Source organism: Mustela nigripes, chromosome 1 (assembly GCF_022355385.1).
Source record: "Mustela nigripes isolate SB6536 chromosome 1, MUSNIG.SB6536, whole genome shotgun sequence".
In the NCBI taxonomy this organism is placed as follows: domain Eukaryota; kingdom Metazoa; phylum Chordata; class Mammalia; order Carnivora; family Mustelidae; genus Mustela; species Mustela nigripes.
The window spans coordinates 270270607-270292931 of record NC_081557.1 but is presented as its reverse complement, the minus strand read 5'-3'; the positions used below and the strand labels follow the sequence as shown (position 1 = coordinate 270292931).

Below are 22325 nucleotides of genomic sequence, written 5' to 3'. Positions count from 1 at the left end.
GATCTGTTCTCACCCTTCTTTTCAGCGTATATTGGAATCCTGGCCGGTACAAGACAGGAATGAGGGCGTATAGATTAGAAAGGAAGAAGTAAAACTGTCTTATTTGCGATACTAGTTTCAAGAAAAAAATCCAAAGGAATGTAGGGGGAAAAACTAGAGTGTAATCAGCACTGTCATGGGATACAGGGTCAGTGTATGGAACTCAATTATATTTGTATACTCACTACAAATAATTGGAAAAACAACTCCATTCACAATAGCATCAAAAAACATACAATACTTAAGGACAACTTTAACTAATATGTGTCAGATCTGTACACTGAAAACTAGAACTTGAGAGAAATTGAACGAGACCTACGTAGATGGAGAGAGGTACCGTGTTCAAGAATTAGAACATTCAGTTTTGATCAGATGTTACTTCCCAACTTGGTCTGTAAATTTAATGCAATACCAGCCAAAATCTCAGTAGGTTTGTTTGTAGAAATTGAAGTCTGATAGAATTTATTTGGAAATGCAAAGGAGTAGATTAACCAAAATTCATTTTGTGAAAAAATGACAAATTTAGAGTGTTCACACTATTTCAAGAAGTAACTATAAAGCTTGAGTAATCAAGACAGTGCGGTATTGGCACAAGGATTATATAGCCCAATAATAGATCAGTAAGTCCAGAATTAGGCCCACGTATGTGATCAGTTAAAAAAATTATAATCTCTACACTCAACGTGGGGCTCGAACTCAGGACACCAAAATAAGGAGTTGCGTGTCCACCAACTGAGCCAGCCAGGCATCCCTGTGTATCATCAGGTTTTAGCAAAGGGTGTCAGAATATTTAAAGGGACAAAGGATAGTGTTTCTCAATAAATGGGGCTGGAGCAACTAGATATCTCTATAGAACAATAACAAAAAACTAACCTGTACTCTTACCTCACACTAATTTTGTCAAAAATAATTAATTCAAAGTGGACCATAGACCTAAACTTAAAGGGAAGAACATATAAGGAAGGATTTTTTGTTACCTTGGATGATTTCTTATGTGGAAAGCAAAAAACAAAAACCATGAAGGGAAAAATCTATCAAATAGACTTCATCATAATTTTAAAAATTATCTTCAAAAGACAGCTAAAATGAGAAGGCACAGGACATATAATACATACATCTGACAAATGTGTATATGAGATAGGACTCATGGAATTGGGAGGGAGTTGGGACTCACTCAAGATGGGACCACTCAGGTAACTACTGGGAGGGTGGACTTGGCCACAGGGGTAGGGTTCATAGGCCTGGCAGTCCAAGAGCTATGGGGCACAACAGTTGCATTTAAATTCTGTTTTAACAGTTGAAGTACAGCAAGAAGTCTAGGCAGGAGATTAGCAGGTGGGCAGCTGTTGTTCCAAGCCTACCACAGGAGGCAGAACTCAAGAAACTGGACCCATCCATGAAGAGGTCAGGCCACCAGGGTTCCTCTTACACCTTGGGGTAAAGGCTCACAACGGGGCTGTAGTCATGGAAGAAGGCTGGAACTCTAAACACAGTAGAAAGTAGGAAGACCGTTAGAGTTGGAATTAAAGCAGCAGTCAAGTCCTCTGGACAGAAACACGCAGGTTGAAGAGGGGAGAAGCAAGAAGGGCAAGGTCTGCGACTTGGGCAGTGAGGTTGGGGGCAGGAGGATACAGAGGAGCACCCCTGGAGGGACTAAGTCCTTGCTTTGGTCGAGGAGAAGGAAACTAGGAATTAATGAGAGCATTTAACAAGTTGGGCCTTGTTAAAGGACTTGTTAAATAACTTGTTGTAAATGCCTTGTTAAATACCTGGGGAGCCTCCAGTTATTTATTTATCACAACCATGTTTCACACACTCTGTTAGACACTATGTGTTTTATCTCTGATCCTTGCATACCTTCGAATTAAGTAATGAAATTCCCCTTTTACAAAAAAAGAATCTGAGGCAAAGAGAGGCAGGTTCTGTAGGCTGCTTGTAGCTTTATCCCCGCACCTGGACACTGGGGTCCGTGCTCCTAGTGTCTCTCTCCTGTCCGGGCCAGTGTGGTTGTCCCCTCACTGGTCTGACTGCCTTGCGTCCATTCCGCCATGCCTTCCCACATCCCCTCCAAATGATCATTCACACAGACTGGTCTTGTCAAAACGTAAACTCAGATTGTGCTACCCATCTCTGCTTAAAATTTGTCCCATTGGTTTCCCATTGTTTTTAGGATTTAGGAAGCCCAAGTTCCTTGTCACGGTCTACCATGGTAGATTTGGCCTCTGCCCCCTTGCAATCTGCACCCCAGACACACTGGCCTCCTGGGTCCTTCCGTACCAGTGCTCACTGAGCCTGGACTCGCCCATCTTCCCCACTCTGTCTCTCGTCTGACCCTCACGCACTCAACCTGGAGGCTTCACTTAACCATCCCTCCTCAGGGAAGCCCCCCTGTGCCTCTGTGTCCAGTCAGTTTACTGTATGCTTGATCGAACCACATTGCTTTAGTAGAACCTATCAGTTTGTACTTCTTTGCTGGTTAGTGCAGCGATCCCTGTTGGAATGTAAGCCCTGGGCCAACAGACTCCACATTTATCTTTACTTGTCCCTGACTCCCAGTGCCCAGCACAGTTCCTGGCATGGGGTTGGTGCTCTGTTAGTACTTGAACGAATGAATGGATTGACTTTGGAGAGGCGTGGGTGAACCTGAAGGTTGGGGCAGCAGTAGAGAATCTAGCTTTGAGAAGCTGTGGAGGCCAGAGACAGAGGCTAGACCAGTGGGTGTCAATCACAATGCTGTAAAATCTTCATAGAGGGATAGAAAGATAACATGATGGTAGCTGGAAGTATCCCCAGTGTTTACGGACATCAACCAGGTAGAAAACAGTTCAGCGACTAAATTCATTGATAATCTACACACTGAGAATCAGTCTTGAATATCTTAAAACTGAAGTTTTGTCCTAATTGAATATTATACTTAGAATGAATTTTGGGGTGCTTGGGTGGTTCAGTCCGTTAAGGGTCCAACTCTGGATCTCGGCTCACGTCATGATACCAAGGTTGTGAGATTGAGCCCAGCATCAGACTCCCCACTGGGTATAGATCCTGCTTAATATTCTCTCTCTCAAAGAATAATAATAGTAGTAGTAATAATAATAATAAAAGGTCAGAACATTTCCAAGAAAGTGAATTTTACTAAAAGGAGGAAAAGCAGTAGAAAGTGTCTATGCCTCATCATGTTTTTTGTTAACCCTTATTTGGGTTTGGTATCCAATGACTATGTTTTCCAGTTGAAAGTATCGTCAGAATTGTGAGAGAGAGAAATATGCTTATTGATTGACTATATTTTAGTACAACATGCTGATTTCATTAAAATTAGCTAATACAAAATTCTAATTCAGCATCATCTCGACATCTGAATACCAAATGGAGGGTTAAGTATTATGATTGCCATTAAAGGTTTTAAATAGTGACTAAGAGGGGGAAAGGGAAGGCAGCAAAAGAACAGGAATGAGAGAGACAGAAAAAGAAGAAGACTTTATTTTTAGGTGATATGCAGGAAATATTGCCTGCTCCTGTTTCATTGGAGACTTTCGGCTGTGTTTTGCATGGGTGTCTGTGTGTTCGACGCTGAAGAATTCTTACAGGTGGGAAGGGGTGAAGGGAGAATTTCTGCAGGAGGCGGCGTGGGAATCAGTGATGATTGGAGAAGGAACAGCACAGCGTGGGAGAGACTGAAAAGCCACTCAAAAATCTGAGGAGTTTTTGAGTGAGAAATAGGTCCGTGTTTTCATTAGAAGTATGAATATGATAACTTCTTTAAATTGTTTCTCGTTGATTTTAAAACATCACTATATGATTATCCTTATATACGCAAATATGTCAATCGCGCACTAATTTATTTCAGTATCTTTGACGTATGCTCCAGTGACATCCTGAATTGTTTCAGATCGCAACAAATCTTGATGACATATGTCACTTTATGGGTGGTACATTGTTTGGTGTTCAGCAAAAGATTTTGTTGAAAGAAAAAAGTCTGCGGGAAATAACTGTTGAATGGCTTAGAGACCTGACAGAAAAAGGACTTCTCCAGAAAGACGTTGTTGACAAGCCCAAAGACGAGAGCTTTCATATTACAAAACTGGGACGAGCTTCTTTTAAGGGTAAGAGTTTAGCTAAGTTTCTAAGGAAATATGCTGGGGAAGAAATAGAAATTAAATCATTCTCTTTCTTTAAATTGGAACTGTAATTTCTTATTAATAACATTAATCTTATAAGCTATGAGACTACTTTAGCTTTTCAAAGTTGGAAAATCAGGGCGCCCGGCTGGCCCAGTGGAGTGTGTGACTCAACCTCGGGGTCGTGAGTTCAAGACCACGCTGTGTGTAGAGCTTTCTTTAAGAAAATTTTTTGTAAATAAATAAGTTGAAAATATGTTGGGGATTTTGGGGGTTTTTTGTTTTCATTTTTTTCAGAGAGGGAGCAGGGAGGGGCAGAAAAGAGGAAAGAGGGAACCCGAAGGAGACCACGTCCTCCAGGGGTCGGACTCGTGGTTTGATCTCACAACCCTGAGATCACGACCTGAGCCGAAATCGAGTGTTGACCGTTTAACCAACCGAGCCACTCAGGTGCCCCGAAAAATGTTTTAGAATACAGGTAATTTAAGATACTGTAGAAGTATTTGGGGAAATAGATGATAATCTCCCTTCACACACCCCCTCCCCTAGCAATCATGCAAATCTTAATATCTACCAAGAATAATAATTTGGCATGCGTCTTTTCAGACAGTTTCTGTACATTTCCTTTCAATGCATAATACATACTTGTATACAAGTTTGAGATTTTTTAACTTTTGTTTTTAAATAAATAATCATTTGTATTGTTCCAGAATTTGCTTTTTTTGCTTAATATCTTAAAAATTGTTCCACAGCAGTGAATGGTTTTTTTTTTAATGGCTACATCATAATTTACTTAATGAAAAATAATACAGGTCTATTGTTTTTTTTTTTTTTTAAAGATTTTATTTATTTATTTGACAGACAGAGATCACAAGTAGGCAGAGAGAGAGAGAGAGAGAGGGAAGCAGGCTTCCTGCGGAGCAGAGAGCCCGATGCGGGGCTTGATCCCAGGACCCTGAGATCATGACCCGAGCCGAAGGCAGCGGCCGAAACCACTGAGCCACCCAGGCGCCCCATATTGTTTTAAAACAATCCTTAGAACTCAGAATTATGTAAAGGAAAACCCCATTCTCCTGTCCCATTTCCACTCTCCCAGGGGCAACCGCTGTTAACAGTTTGCTGTGTGTCCTTCCATATGTTGTTATGTAGATAGATAAATATGTGTATGTATTTACATTTGTCTATCTGTATATGTGTATAGATTTTATTATGTATCATGCATATATATTTATATATGTTTTATACTTTATTTTTTAAGATGAAATCATAGTTGTAGGTATTTTTTGGCAGCTTGCTTTTCTTACTTAAAATATTAGGAGCATCTTAACATGTCAGTCCCTTTAAATCTACCTCATTTTTCTTTGACTACTGTAATCATCCGTAGTCTGGATACCGTAATTTAGTTAACCATTCCCCTATTGATGGACATTTGCACAGGTTTTTTATTTTCTCAGTTATAAACAAAGCTGCAATGGGCATCACTATTTATGTATTTTTGAGTATATGTGGACATGTTTCTCTGGGTTAGATTTCCAGAAACAAAGTATTTGGGTCAAAAGGTATGTACTTATGAAATGTTGATATATACTATCAAAATGACCTCCAAAATAGTTATGCTAAATTCCATAAGAAGAGATTTGGGGGGGAGTGGGTGAGATGTATAGATGGATTAGCAGTGCACCCATCATGATAAACACTCAGTGATGTACAGAATTGTGGGATCACTATATTGTACACCTGAAACTAACCTAACACTGTATGTTAACTATAATGGAGTTAAAAAAAACTTGAGAGCTTTTGAAGACTTTTTGCTATATGTAGGTAACTTCTAAATAAGATGCTTTAAAAATCACATTATTTCCCTTTTGGTAATTATGAAAGATGAAATATTTGATCTTTCTTTTAGGAACTATAGATTTGGCTTATTGTGACATTCTCTACAGAGATTTGAAGAAAGGTCTCGAAGGTCTTGTGCTTGAAAGCCTTCTTCACCTAATTTACCTAACAACTCCCTATGATATGGCTTCTCAGTGTGTCCCTGACTGGATGATATACTTCAGGCAGGTAAGATTATAAGGTTCTTCAATATAGGCTATTTTATTTATTAATGACGATGGAATTTTTGTCAAGTGATTATTCACTTTTTGTCTCTACTGAAGTGTATTTGAAATTGGGTCTTTCATGTTTCAGTTTTTTTAAATAGTAATATAGCAATAGCATCTTCAGTTTATTTAACTTAAATACTACTTTTCTGTTAAATATAAACATGTTCATTATCAGGAAAAAAAAAAAGCAGGATCATCCCTGTTCCCATTCTGCAAAGATAGTCACTGTTACAGTTTGGTGACCACTCCACTTTATGTTGCCTGCAGTGTGAAGAAAACCGTGAAAGCTGGGTTTTTTTGGAGACTTGAATTACATGAAAGCTCTATCAGAGCCAAGCATGATGACGAAGCCCAGTGATGTCAATACTGAGAAGGAATGTCAGTTTTATCACAACAGGAAGGTGCAGCTGGTCCTGCTTTCTCTAAAACCAGGCAGTCGAGTGTAGTCTATTATGACTTTACTGTGAGTGCGGCAGACACAGGAACATGTGTTAGGCGGAAGCAGTATGCAGCTCTTAATTGCAGGAAATTATCTTTCTTTTAATGTCCTATTTTAAAATCATAACTAAGGTTTTTTTTTTTTTAATATTTTATTTATTTATTTGACAGAGAGAGATCACAAGTAGGCAGAGAGGCAGGCAGAGAGAGAGGGAAGCAGGCTCTCCGCTGAGCAGAGAGCCCGATGCGGGACTCGATCCCAGGACCCTGAGATCATGACCTGAGCCGAAGGCAGTGGTTTAACCCACTGAACCACCCAGGCGCCCCGTAACTAAGGTTTTTTAAGTGGTGCTGTATAAAGCAGTTACTGTCAAAAGTTTTCCCTGTTCTTCCTCCCCAGCAGACATCATCTCAGTATTAGACGTAACCACATACTCTGTGGAAACCCTAGTGGAGACCACAGTGCTTGTGACCATGCCTTTAAGTATTCTGCTAAAATATGTTGTATTTTAATAATACATGTTTAAGCTTACAATTTGTATAAATAAATTGGTGGTGTTCTTCTCATATCCTTTAAAAGCATGAAAATGTGGTATCAGGAAATACTGGATTTGGTTCAAAAGGCAGATTTTTTAAAGTTACAATTTGACGGGTGGCTGGGTGGTCCAGTTAGTTAAGCGTCCCACTCGTGATTTCAGCTCAGGAGGTGACCTTAGGGTTGTGAGATCGAGCCCTGTGTCAGGCTTTACGCTCCGCAGGGAGTCTGCTTGAGATTTTTCTCTCCCTCCCCTCTGCTGTCCCAAACACACTTTCTTGCTCGCTCTCAAATAAATAAATATTTTTTTTTAAAGTTACAGTTTGATTTTTTTCTATGTTTACTCTTTTTAAACGTAGTTTAGCCAGCTCAGTCCAGCAGAACAAAACGTAGCTGCTCTTCTTGGAGTCTCTGAAAACTTTATTGGGAAGAAAGCATCAGGTCAAGCTATAAAAAAGGTACCATAGTCTTTTTTTCTCTTCCTAAGTAAGTTGACTTAGCAAAATTAATGCTGTTGTATCATCTCTTTTGTTGATTCAATCTTTTCATTTCATATTTTTTTCTTTAAGTTAATACGATTCCCATTTTGCTATTTAAAACGTGAGGACCAGAAATTTGGGAATTTTTTAAAAACAGTATTTTCGGATGGTGTCATGAGTTTTTTTGTTATGTGTACCTTTGCATTTCTGAAACACTGTCAAGCACATATAAGCTTCTTATCGTAGGAGAAGGTAAAGCTTCTTGATCTCTTTTTCTTGGGCTACTTATGGCTTATATTATAAAAATTATAAAGTTTTTATAAAATGTTTTATAAAATGTATATAATGTATATAAATGTTTATATATTTTTATATATTTATATAATGTTTATAAAATATATAATCCTGAAATAATTTCAGTTCAAGGGAGAAAAATGTATCTTCTAGAAACTTTTTCTAAAGTAATCTCCACACCCAGCATGGGGCTGGAACTTATAACAAGATCAAGAGTCGCATGCCCTTCCGACTGAGCCACCAGACATCCCCCTAGAACATTTCTTTTTCTTTTTTTACATAATCTCTACACCTCATGTGGGGCTTGAACTCATGACCCCAAGATCAAGTGTCACATGTTCCTCTGACTGAGCCAGCCAGGTGCTCCCCCACACCTAGACACTCTGTTAGGCATTCTGCTTGATGTCAGAGATTCTGAGATAGGATGGGTTTGAGGTTTTCATTCTTGTTGTCGTTTGTTGTTCTTTCGTAAAGAACTCCCTATCTAGTTAGTACTTGAACTACATAAAATTCTGTAGAAGGTTGAAGTTGATAAATTAATACTTTTTTGTGTAATATTCTTATGTTACAGTGTTTTGAAGTTTAGTCAACAAATACAAAGCAAGTGTCTAATACACTAATGTCAAGAAGAATGGAAATAGGGGCCCCTGGGTGGCTCCTTTCGGTTAAGTGTCTGCCTTCAGCTCAGGTCATGATCTCAAGGTCCTGAGCCTGAGCCCCACGTTGGGCTTCTTGCACAGCGGGGAGTCTGCTTTGCCATCGCCGCCACCCCCACCTCCCCAGCTAGCTTGTGCTCTCTCTCAAGCAAATAAAATCTTTAAAAAAAAATGAATGGAAATAATTTTTTGGCAAACATGCCTTCAAATCCTAAAGTTAATTTCATTTTCTGCCTTATAATACACTTTTTTTCATTTTTAATTTTATCGGTAATCTAATCTTTATTGAAACCTAATTATCTTCTCATTTCCCCTGTATCTTTAATTACATAAATATTACTCATTTCATTTTGAAAAGTGAAAGATGGTATTTACTCACATTAGAATTGAATGTTTAGTTGTTGAGTGTTCATGCTATCACAATATTTTGATTGGGTCTCTTACCTCAGAAATGCCTATGCTGCTTAGACATTCAAAATGTTAAATAAAAATATTTCATAAAACAAACATTTTATATACAACTTTAACATATAAAATAAAAAATCAAAATAATTTGAGGGGTGCCTGGGTGGCTCAGTGGGTTAAAGCCTCTGCCTTCAGCTCAGGTCATGATCCCAGGGTCCTGGGATCGAGCCCCACATCAGGCTCTCTGCTCCGCAGGGAGCCTGCTTCCTCCTCTCTCTCTGCCTGTCTCTCTGCCTCCTTGTGATCTCTGTCCGTCAAATAAATAAATTAAATCTTAAAAAAAAGAAGAAGAAGAAGAGTCCTCCTTTAAAAAAAAATAATAATTTGAAATTCAATTAACAAATAATAAACATTTACAAAATCTTTTGAGAATAATGCATCTTCTTAAACTTGGATCAAAATTTATTTATTTTATTAACATACAATGTATTACTAGCCCCAGGGGTCTGTGAGTCATCAGGCTTGCACACTTCACAGCACTCACCATGGCACAGACCCTCCCCGTGTCCATCAGCCGGCCACCCCATCCCTGCCCCAGCCCCAGCAACCCTCAGTTTGTTTCCTGAGATGAAGAGTCTCTTATGGTTTGTCTCCCTCCCGATCCCATCTTGTTGCATTTTTTCCTTCCCTTCCCCCCATAACCCCCGCCCTGCCTCTCAAATCCTCATATCAGAGAGATCATATGAGAATTTATTTTTGTTAATGAAATATAGTCAATAAACTTTCAGTTGATTTAATTTCTAGAGAACAAATTTACTTAAAATCAAATTTGTTTCTCTACATTGAAAAAGACACTCCCGTTTTTCTTTAGATATTTCTTATGAAAGATCTTGAAATTGGTATAAAGCATCTTATCCTACCTTGTAATAAAATTATATCATTTTTCTTGGCTTAGAAAATACATTCTAAGCAAAATCGACATTGACTCAAATGAAGGTGCACCAAAATTGGGAAATTGAGAAGCAGTTTTTCCCTACTGGCAATTCAACTATCGTGGTTTTCAGCTCGATGCTTTTTATAAGAATCGACATGTAGACTCTGTAATTCAGACAGTCTTCAATATGCCACTGTGAGTTCTCACCCCATTCCTTTACCACCATAGGGGATACAATTTTATATTTTATACCCACTTTTTTCCCTTCCAGTTCATCCTGTCTTTCCTCTGGTTTTAAGCATCAGTTATGCAATTTCTAAGTTAGCTTGATATTGGTTATGAGATACTCTACACAAGAACTGGTCACTAGATACTATAGGCAGAAGCAGGTACATGGAAATTGTCAGCTCTAGGTAGGTTTTTCTCTCTCAGTGTTTTAATTTTAGAAACATTAATTTTTTTATCATGACCATGTAGAAATCATAAAATCTAATATTTACTTAGTCTACTATATGCTATATGGATAAGCTTATTAACTATTATTATAACTTATTAACTATTACTATATCTTATTACTATAAGCTATATGGATAAGCTTATTAACATACCTATCCAAATAAATGCATTTCTTTAACTCCATTCACAAATATATACAACCTGTAAATACCACAGTAAATGTAAAGGTCTTCCCAACTCCTTCCCTTCCTATATTCTTTTCCTAGGGCTACCACAACAAATTAGCCCAAACCGAGTATCTTAAAACAGCAGAAATTTACTCTTTTGCAGTTCAGGAGGCCAAAAGTCCGAAATCAAGATGGCTTCCTCTGGAGGTTCTAAGGAAGAAAACATCTTGCTTCTCTCCTAGCTTTTGGTGGCTGCTGGCAATCTTTGGTGTCCTTGGTTTGTAAATGCATCCCTCCAGGGTCGCCACTGAACACTGCCATCTTCACTTTGCTTCCTATTTGTGTCCCTCTGTGTCCTCTCCTCTTAGAAGGACGCTGGCCACTGGATACAGAGCCCTAAGTGGGCAGTACACACGCAGGGGGATTTCATCTCAAGATCTTTAATTAATTACACCTGCAAAGATCCTATTTCTAAAATAATGTCACATTCACAGGTACCACAGGTTAGGAGGTAAACATATCTTTTTGTGGGGGCAGACAGATTCAACCCACTACAGCTTCCCCTGTAGAAGAAGTTTAAATTGGAAGTAATTTGGCATATTTTCTTTTTTTTAATAATTGGAAAAATGATCATCTGAATTAGTCTGAAGTACCTATGGTAAAAACTTAGGTTTTTTTCTGTGGAATCATTCTGTTCTGGCTTTTCTATAGTAGAACTTCATTCAGATTGCCTGTTGTCCAATTTCAATATGATGTACATTCTTAGCAGGTCCAGGACATAAATTTACTTGCTTGTCTTTCTAGAAGGTGGACAAGGACATTGTCAACAGACTATACCTGTCTTTTGTTCTTTATACCCTGCTCAAAGAGACCAACATCTGGAGTGTGTCTGAAAAATTTAATATGCCTCGAGGCTATATACAAAGTCTTCTTGCCGGAGCTGCCTCATTCTCCTCTTGTGTGCTGCATTTCTGTGAGGTAATTCCACTGACTACATGACACATGCCTCATGCATCTTTCTGTTTTGACTGCTGCTAAACTCGTAAACCGGTTAGTCATTATTTCCTCACTGTTGACTTGTTCTAGTAATACTAAGCACTCAAACTATATTTAAAATATACTTGTTTCTTTCTGCTTATGAAAGTCCTATATACTAACTTACGGTAAAGATACAAAATTGGCAGAATCACCTAAAATATTTAGCGAACAAGTAGAAAGCACCTAGTTATGGGGCCCCTGGGTGGCTCAGTCAGTTAAGTGTCTGTCTGCCTTCAGCTCAGGTCGTGATCCCAGAATCCTGGGATCAAGCCCTGCATCTGGCTCCCTGCTCAGTGGAAAGTCTGCTTCTCTCCTGCCTCACTCGCAACCCGCTTGTGCTCATCTTCTCTCTCTCAAATAAATAAATGAAATCCAAAAAAAAACCAAAACCTTTAAAAAAAAAAAAAAAGAAAGCGAGCACCTGGTTATCCCTACTCATAAAACCACCTCTAGTAGTGACAAGTCTTTGGAATCAATCTTAAAACCACAGTTCTCCATCGATACAGGTTCTGGGGGGGGTATCTCTCCCCTGGTGCTAACCATGGGAAGTGTTTGACGAGTGCCTCACCAATATCCAGCAGGCACCTGTCACTCCTGGGACCATGCTCTCGTGATCGCCACAGTATTTTGCCATTTTTGCTTCCAGTGTTTGGCAGCTGCTTTAGGTTTCTATGTCAAGTGTATAGTTTAATTAACTCAAGAAGAAAACTTTATTTTGGCCATTTGCATTTGGGACGCATTTGTTTAAGACTTTACTAATACCAGCTTTCAGAGTTTCTTTAAATAGCATAGCAAAGCTTACCAGACTTTCCACTAGGACAATTTTGGGGATGAATTGATAATATAAGCCTTTTTTGGCCACATTTAAATTTCTTCTAATTGAATGGTGTAATAATCCTTCCATTTTTGTTTCTATACTCAGTTTTTTAAAAACATTTTTCTCTCATGAATCTTATTTTTAAATTTGAAATCTTCGTTTTCCCCATCTTAAATTTCCATATTCTGTGTACGTATATGGCAGTCAATTCTGTCATATGTATTAATGAGTAAATAATCCAGAATACTTGACTTTGGGTTGAATGATAATTATTTTAGCAAATTCGCATTTCTAAATGTCTCCCACTTATGCTAAGTTTTAAATATTAGCTTACATTCCCTAATCATGTGCTAGCTAAGCAGTAGACAAAATTTATAGGTAGTAAGAAGCTAGCCTTTATTTTTTTAAGTTTTCTGTGTTTGTGTTTCTTCATATTTAAAGGTACTTCCCCTAAAATTCTATCCCTTTGTTTTACTTAGGATTATAAGGACTTCAGCCTTATAGAATTGTTCAAGTAAAAGAAACTATCAAATCTGAAAAACAACTATAAGTTAGTGGTTGATCCTAGACACAATCTGCCCGACAGCCTGTGCTCTCATGAGTGTATTTTCAGTATTTTAAAGGGTTTTTTCCTTTTTTTTTTTAAATGTATTTATTTATTTTTATTTTTTTAAGATTTTATTTGACAGAGACAGAGATCACAAGCAGGCAGAGATAGGGGGGGGAAGCAGGCTCCCTGCTGAGTAGAGAGCCTGATGCCAGGACCCTGGGATCATGACCTGAGCAGAAGGCAGAGGCTTAACCCCCTGGCTACCCAGGTGCCCCTGATTTTTCCTTTTTAAAAAGCTACATAAGTGGTATGAAATAGTACATCAGTAGTATTAGTTAAAATGCCTTCAACTACGAGTAACGGGAAAAACCCCACAGAGGTTTAAACAACAGCGAACCAAGATCGTCGCATGTAACCGGACAGCTGGAGCCAAGGCAGTTCAGGGTTGGCGGACTGGTCATTCTGGTCAAGGTCTTCTTCTCTTCACTCTGCCATCTCTAGTGCATTGGCTGCTCTCCTGGTGGTCACAAAGTAGCCGGTTAATGGCACTTCATGTGTCACGTGTGCTCATGGGGACACCCAGCCCTTAGAAAGTGACCTTTAGAAAACAACTACGACAGAAATTTTCAGACATTAAATAAGACAAAATAATACAGTAAATGCCCATTTACCACCACCTTTAACCAAGATTGACCCACGTCTTCCAATATTTTTACTGTCTGAAATATTGCTTCCAGGATTTTTTTGTTTTGAATATTGCTACATCTTGCATTGGGATCCTTCCATACGTAATGTTTTGTCTTCGGGATGAACTCCCAGAGGTGGGGATTGTTTTCAGTTACTTGGGAAAGAGAAATTGCACGTTCACTTGCTGGCGTTTTGATAAAAAATGAACAGAGCTCTTCTCAGTGGCTCGTTTTCCAACTTCCCATCTTCTTCCTCATCGCAGAACCACTTGATCAAATCCCTCAGTCTCTGCCCATGTTTCCTTATGATAATTTTGTGTGGAATTGTTACTCGTCTCTGGTTTTACCAAGTTTCAGAACTTAAATGAAGGAACACCCTCTCTGGGCCCCTACTATGCCAACCAAGCTTAGAAATGACTTACCAGGGGCGCCTGGGTGGCTCAGTGGGTTAAGCCGCTGCCTTCGGCTCAGGTCATGATCTCAGGGTCCTGGGATCGAGTCCTGCATCGGGCTCTCTGCTCAGCGGGGAGCCTGCTTCCCTCTCTCTCTCCGACTGCCTGCCTCTCCGACTACTCGTGATTTCTCTCTGTCAAATAAATAAATAAAATCTTTAAAAAAAAATAAATAAATAAAAATAAATGACTTACCAGATCTAAATCCTATGTATTTCTTTGTATTTTGTAGGAACTTGAGGAGTTTTGGGTTTATAGAGCCCTATTGGTAGAACTTACCAAGAAGTTGACTTACTGTGTCAAGGCAGAGCTAATTCCTCTCATGGAAGTGACTGGTGTTTTAGAGGTTAGTGGCTTCCCAGTTTCCCAACTGAGATGATTTCAACTAAAGAAAAGTCAGGTTTGACTCTTTTGTGAAGTCTTATCACAAGGTAAATAAAAACAACGGTCTTACTCCTCATTTATCATGAGAGGTTGGTTTGTGTGTGTGTGTCTGTTTCTTTATTAAATTGTTGTCATGGCCTCCCAGAAATCCCCTGTCAATCTGGAAGCAGTTCTGATGAGAAGAATCACATTTGTGGAAAAACACAACAGTAGGGATGAGAATGAGACTCCCCGAGTATATTGTCCTTAGTGTCTCTTCCTCCACTCCAGCGGAGCATTACCTCCTGTCGGTGTGCTTATCTCAGGAAGGTGATTCGGGGGCAACAAGGCTTACTTCCATTTCCTAAGGGAGTGAGAACCAAGTATCCTCACCTGGTTTCTCAACTCTTTGTTTTTAGCCAACTGTTGATTTCAGCTTATTCTGTTTCTCAGTCCTTCTGTCAGAAGCGTTCTTCTGCCTGGGGACAGGCACACACACACAGATGCACGCACATGCACGCACCCCAGCAGTCCCCTGAGTAGATCGTGAAAACATTTTAAGGATATTGCACTAGAACATCTCATTCCTGATTGCAACACACATTGGCTAACTTAAGCTGCACAGAAAGCTGTCTTGCAGTCAGATTGGGACTACCCAAATACATATTTTAAAATTTCTCTGGATTCAGATGTGTTATCTCTGCATATTTATTATTACCGTAGTCTGTTTCTATCTCTTGCATGTGAAATTTTTCCTTCAATAAGACACTTGATTATTTTTTTCTAATCCCAAATTCTGACCCTGTTGATTTGTGTAATACCTTTAGGGTCGAGCAAAACAGTTATACAACGCAGGCTATAAAAGTCTGATTCACTTAGCTAATGCAAATCCTGAAGTGCTCATAAGGACAGTTGATCATTTATCAAGACGCCAGGCCAAGCAAATTGTTTCATCAGCAAAGGTAAGCAAACAGGGGCGCCTGGGTGGCTCAGTGTGTTAAGCCGCTGCCTTTGGCTCAGGTCATGATCCCAGGGTCCTGGGATCGAGCCCCACATCGGGCTCTCTGCTCAGCTGGGAGCCTGCTTCCCTCTCTCTCTCTGTCTCTCTGCCTGCCTCTCTGCTTATTTGTGATCTCTGTCTGTCAAATAAATAAATAAAATCTTTAAAAACAAAAAAAAGTTAAGCAAACAACCAGTTTTTACCCTTCATAATATTTTGTAGTGTTATCTCCTTATACTTTGGACATAAAAGCAAAAACATTTAACTATAGACACAGAAGCATGTACTTACAGTATGTGGATAAAAGAGTGCATCTGTTGTGCCACAAGGCTCATAAAAGAGAAAAAGCACCTGCTAAGAATTAGGCTCAAAAGTCCCCTGAGGTACAGAGAAGCTGGAACTCCCAGAATCCGCTCCTCACGCTTTCCACAGAAGGCCCCTCCTCGGTATCCTGTCTGGTCTTCCCACCTATGCACACCTTCATTGACAAGGAGCTGACAACCTCAAAAATTAGGTAGTTCTACTTTTGGACACTCTCCGTGTTCCAAAAAGCACCCCAATAGTGAGGCTAACTGTTGCCTTCTTACAATATCTACCATTACGCCGTAAGTTCTACCCCCAGAATTAGTCTGTTTTCTTTGTTCCTATGGTTGTTCTTTACATATTTGAAAACAGCTCTCTTTGTGTCTAAGCATTTCTTTTTTCTCATATTAAATAATGGAGCTTTAGGCAGTTACTGTCCTCCTCGTCATTTTCTAGACATGGGCCAGTTTGTCTTTTGGACCTGTCCCCGTCATAGTTGGGCTTTCTTACTTTTGGGGTATATCTGTTCGAGTCTAATTATTAGGAACAGAAAGCACACAGTAATTTGAAGAGGAAAGTTCAACATAAAGGATTAGTGACTAGTAACAAGGCTATTAGTTGACTTCTAAGGGGTAGACAGAACTTCAGCCGCCGTGAGACAGAGTAACAAGAAAAGCCTCCGCCCCAACCCACACCACCCGCTGCCGATGGGATTCACTGGAGAGAGGGTGTGGCCGTGGCTCTGGGATGGCAGATAGGGTGTCCAGGTACCAGACTAGCACTGCGGGAGCCAAAAGAAAAGACACACCAAACCCGGGAAGAGAAGCCCCATCCTCCGGCAGTCCCTCCAGTGCCCTCTACTGACGAAGCTGAACGTTGTCCCAGCTGGCAAAGGAGCCGGGTTTACAGGATCCACCTCTAGTGTCTTTCTCTACAAGACAACGGGGGATGGATTTGGAGCTGAGAGACGGTAAAATTGGTAACTAGTGCTCTCGCACAAGATGGTCAAGGTTCAGCTTGCTTTAGTCATGGAATCAGCCATTTTTCCAACGAGCTGTAGTTCTTTCTGGTGAAGATTGGTATTTTAGAAACCCAAGTTCCAGCGGCTAAGTATGCTCATAAGCAGAGAGAGAGATCATTGTTTCTAGGTTCTTTTAGTAGAGAGAGCCCATCTATGGAGAAATGTATATTTTTCTCTACTTACACGTGAATTGTTAAAGGCCATGAATTCGTTCAGTAACTCCAATTCTAATTTTTCCAGGTACATACTGCTGCATAACAAAGTTTTATACCACAGTTTAGCAGCATAAAACAGCTATTTTATTGTGCTTGTGTTTTGTGGATTAGGAATTCTGGAAAGGTTTAGCTGCATGAGTCTTACTTGGAGTTTCATGCAGTTACAGTCCGATTTTGACTGGGCCTATAGTCATCTGAATTGGACTGAACTGGATATCCAAGATGGTTCACTCACATGGCTGGTGGTTGAAAATGGCTGTTATTTGGGGCTTTCAACTGGAGCAGCTACATAGGGCCTTTCCATGGGGCTAGGGTTTCTTATGGCTTGGCAGCTCAGTTTCAAGGAAATGCCCAGAGAGTGGGCATTTTGAGAGATCAAGGCAGAAAAGGCAGGAAATCTTCTGAACTAACCTCAGAAGTTAAGTAGTATCACTTCTGCTGTGTCCTGTTGGTTACTAGAAGACCATTAAGATCAGCCCAGATCCAAAAGAAGAGGAATTAGACCCCGGCTCCACATGAGGGCTGGGCCAAATAATTTGTAGTCATCTGTAATGTCTGCTCTCTGGTCACAGATTATTTACATTCCTCCCACATGCAAAATATACTCATCCTTAAAAGATTTATCCCTTTGTGGCATTAGACTCGGGCTCAAGGTCCGGTGTTTCTTCTAAATCAAGTCTAGCTGCAGGTGATGCTTCTTGAGCACAATTTTACAGATATGCTCCTCTCACTGTGAGGAGCTGTGAACTAAAGAGACACACATACAATGGTGAACAGAGACAGAAGCACAGGGTACTGCCATTCAAAGGAGGGGACATGTGCCCCACCTAGAAGCAGTTCTGGTATCCAGCTGGGCACCTGTGGCTAGTTGCTTGGTTAGGACTTCTTTCTCCCTGGGAATGATGCTTCCTGGCTTGAATCGCTCATCGGAATCATTCTTTCCCATAAGGAATGGCCTGTGTTTGCAGCTGGGGAGCTTTCTCAGTCTTTTCCCTGTCCATAGAAGTCCAAGGGCTCAAAGGTTCTCTGCCACTTTTTATTCAATCTGGTATAATTTCTTTTAAAATATTGTGTGTTTCTTATTTATCTGTAGCTTAGGTTTCTTTTCTTTCTTCTTTTTTTTTCCCCCGTATGTAAGCTCTGCTCAGTGTGATCTAGAGCTCATGACCCCAAGATCAAGAGTTGCAGGTTCTACCCACTGAGCAGCCAGCCACCCTAGCTTGGGTTTCTTATAGCATGGGCCTGGGATATGAGCGGGAACATTCAGGAGATCTTGGAATGGTCTCAGTCCAAGGAACTAATGCAGAAACTGCAGTTTCTTGTGACCACCCTTGAAAATCACACAGCATCATTTCCACTACACTCCAGTGGTTACAAGTCAATCCAGGTTCAAGAGAAGAATCAAATCCCACCTTCCAGTGTAAACATCAAAGAATTTCCAGTCACCTTTAATCCACACTGATCCCACACTACAGGACTCATTGTAGTTCTACCCTTTCTCTTATTTTTACTTCCTTTCTCCAACAGTGAGACACCCAGTTCCTGTCTTCATCAGCATATTTTCTGTTTTGCTCAATCCTAGAATGCACTGAAAATAATTTTCAGAATTGTTAAACCATACTATTGCAAAAAAAACTAATGAGTTCAGTATTGTATATGCTCTTTTTGTCTTTAGTCTGAGAATATATAACTGAAATAATGTATTCAAATGTCACTTTTTTTTTTTTAAATCTGCTTCACTGTGGTTATGTAATTCATTGGAAGAGCAGTTAGATTCTGTTTGTATCCCATTTTAGTTCCCCCCCCATCCTTGTGAATTTTTAGTATGTAAAACATGAATATATGTTCTGTATTTTAAATTGAAGTAGTTTTACTAGGATATCTTTATTTTATTTCTGGAAGTTTCCTTGGACTGTAGTTTTATTTTTGTAATTAACTGATTTATTTGAGAGAGAGAGAAAGAGAGCATAACACACTCACATACACGTGTGATTCGGGGGGTGCAGCAGGAGAGAATCTCAAGCAGACTCTCCACTGAGCATAGAACGAACCCAACCAGGGGCTCGATCCCTTGACCCATGAGATCCCTATCTGAGCGGAAGCCAAGAGTCAGGTGCTCAACTGACCAAGCCACCCAGGCGCCCCAGATTGTAGTTTTAACTATTAGTTCAGTATGATCCACTGTTTCATTTTTCTTTCTTAGCAACGCTAGTGATATGTATGTTGGATCTTCTTTGCCCATCTTCCATTTCAATCTCCCTGACCCTTTTACCTTTTTTTGAAAGATTTATTTATTTATTTATTTGAGAGAGTAGGGCTGGGGGTTAAGAGGGAGAGGGAAAGAGAAACTTTAAGCAGACTCTGCGCTCAGCGTAAAGCCCAAGGCAGGGCTCTATCTCAGGTTCCTGAAATTATGACCTGAACCAGATGCTTAACCAACTCTGCATTCCGGCGCCACTTTACTTTTTTCTTTATCTCATTTTCATCATCTTGTTTTCTTGTCCCACTCCTGTTCCTTCTCTCATGATCCTAATTAAGTTTTATTACAATCTACTCTTCTTTGATCACTTTGTTGGTTTTTATTTCTAATATGATTTTGCCTGTTTCTTCCACTTCTTACCTGAGCTTACTCTTCCTGTTCTGGGTCCATCTCTTCCTACTTTGGGACTTATTTAGATGTGTTTCCCCCCCGTATCTCCAAATGATATTTATTTATTTAATAATATTTAATTATATTTTATATTAAATAGTTTATTTAATAATATTTAATTCAGTTTGGAATGTTGCATTACAGTTCTTCTGCTTCATAGTTTGCTTTCAGGAGAATAAATGTTCATGAGCTGAAGAGCTTTGATTCTCATTTTCTGTTTTATTTTATACGGTAATTCAGTGTAATAAGAACTGGTGTGCCCTGCACTTCTCAGACAAGAGTCGGCCGTCTGGAGTGGCTGATGAGAATTCTGGTTTAAAAGTCTTTTCTGTCCGTGTAGCAAAGGATAGTTTCATGGACAGCTTGGGGTGGGCGGGGAGTGCAAAGAAAAGTTCTTTGATTTTTTTTAATTCCTTTTGTCCTGCTGCGTCCTAAACTTCACCCTGTTATGCCCCCCACCGCCGCGCCGCGCAGCTTAAAGGGCTCCTCTCCTGTTTTACTCATCTTCTCCCCCGAGGGGTTGCCTTTCCAAGACTGCCTTCCAGAGTCGCATGAGCTTTCAGTCCCTTCTTGTAGGCAGTGCTTCAATCTATCAAGTCTTTTCTCAGTGTTTTCATACTTGGGGTAGCCTTTCTCTCTCTGGAGGTGATTATATTGAATCTAAAACCTTATGTTCCCCTCTCCTCCTTCCCATGTATTTTTTTTCTCAATCTCACCATCTCTGCAATCCCTTGGACTAGAAGCTTGAGAAAAGGTCCTGCTGCAATTTGGCAGGTATTTTTACCATAATACAAAGATGATGGTGTTCTCTGTAGTCTAGCAGTGCTGACACATGGCTTCTGTGCAGTGTACTTGTCGCTCTTCCTGAGCTGTATAGTTTTTAAAGGGTGCATTGGGAGATGAGTTTACATGGTCACCATTACCTCGGCTACTGGAAAGCTTGCCTCATTGCCTTTTAATCTCTTCTGTCTATAATGCTATGCAATGCTATGCTTTATGTCAAATGAGTAGAGTGTGTTTTCCACTTTCATTTTGTGTCCTATGATTTTTTTTTTCCTCCATGTGATTTTGCTGAACTTTTTGTTATAAAACTTCTGTAACAGAAGTAATGCAAATTCTGCCCCCCAGTATACCCAGCACCTAGCTGCAGCAAACACCAAAACTGTATGTCTGTTTTTTTGTTTTTAAAGTTTATTTTCTTAATGATCCCTACACCCACTGTGGGGATCGAACTCACAACCCCAAGACCGAGAGACTAAAACCAGTCAGGCACCCCTTTTTCCGGTTTTTAAAAGAAAGGGAAGACCATTACTCAACAAATATTCATTGACATCTACCATGTGCCACATTCAGAAATACTTTCTTGACTCATTATGTTTCTTTTGAAATTAGCCATGTTAATTTTAGGAGCTTGAACAAAATTTTTCTTTGAAACACTGATAGAGATTTTTAAAAGATAGCATACTAAACTTTGAGGAATAATAAAAAGCATATATAAAGGATAACATTTTCAAGAGCTAATTAAATTTTTGCAAAACTGCCTTAAATTTTACAGATTGTAAATTAATTTTTAAGTAGCTGAGTCTTCAATAAAACAGATCTTTGAGAGTAATAAAGCTCCTTTATTTTTGGTATACCAAGTGCCCTGATCAGTTAAAATGGCTTTAGGTAGATGCTTCAGTTTCATTTACTATAATCACTTATGCTTAAGTGGCTATTTTTCATTCTCATTATTGGTCTCAGTGTCTGGATCGCTGATGTGTAAGGGTTCAAGTATCTGACAGACGGTGGTAAAGATGGCTGCGGCTCCTGCCAATGCATATTCTGGCCTCATGTCTTGATGTTTTTATTGTAGATGCTGTTGCACGAGAAAGCAGAGGCTTTACAAGAGGAAGTGGAAGAGTTATTGAGGCCGCCTTCTGATTTCCCCAGTGTTGAGGCCTCTTCCACTGAAAAGGCATGAAGCTGTCTGATGAGCATTTTCAAATAGTAATGATTTATTGTGCATATTTTTACTGAAGATTCCTTATAATTTATCAATGAAAAAAATACATCTTAATTATACATGAAGAACTGTGGATGATGTTTGAATATACTCTTCACCTTCCCATTAATAATCCATCTTCTTTGACACTTGGACATGATTTCTCTGCTCTCATGTCTAGTGTCTAGCACCACAATGAAATCCAACTACTTCCACTTATCTCCAGCCTCATTTGCAGCCAGACCTTGTATTATTCTCTTACACATTTTTTCATCAAACTAGACGAAATTGAAATTGAAATCCCAGAAATACCCCCAGAAGGGATTTCCAGACCCTTCATTTCCTAATTGTTTTTTTGTTTGGGTTTTTTTTTTGCTACCCCTAGTGCATGAAAAGTTATCTTTAAGATGTACTGTGTGGGTGCGCATGGGTGGTCTAGCTGATTGGTCATCCAATGGTTTTGGTTTTGGCTCAGGTCATAAGCCTAAGCCCCACATCAGCCTCCATATTCGGTGTGGAATCTGCTTGAGATTCTCTCTTCTCCCTCTGCCCTTTCCCCTACTTGTACACACACACTCTCTCTCTCAAGTAAATAAATAAAAAAATCCTATTTTAAAAATGTA

At 39.6% G+C, this 22325-nt stretch overlaps 1 protein-coding gene across 9 annotated transcripts in view; it reads left to right on the top strand.

Annotated features, from left to right (window-relative positions):
• HELQ (helicase, POLQ like) overlaps positions 1 to 22325 on the top strand; it is a 47553-nt gene extending 25228 nt beyond the window's left edge. For 5 of the 9 annotated variants that reach the window (XM_059386368.1, XM_059386367.1, XM_059386364.1 and 2 more), the window contains 7 exons: positions 3926 to 4139; positions 6061 to 6218; positions 7592 to 7690; positions 11428 to 11601; positions 14399 to 14512; positions 15357 to 15491; positions 21574 to 22325. In XM_059386368.1, the coding sequence (XP_059242351.1) occupies positions 3926 to 4139; positions 6061 to 6218; positions 7592 to 7690; positions 11428 to 11601; positions 14399 to 14512; positions 15357 to 15491; positions 21574 to 21681 (1002 nt within the window). In that variant the 3' untranslated portion in view covers positions 21682 to 22325. Of the gene's footprint in view, positions 1 to 3925; positions 4140 to 6060; positions 6219 to 7591; positions 7691 to 8576; positions 8816 to 11427; positions 11674 to 14398; positions 14513 to 15356; positions 15492 to 21573 lie in introns of those variants that run through there. The other 4 variants (XM_059386365.1, XM_059386369.1, XR_009401514.1 and 1 more) reach the window with 4 other exon arrangements.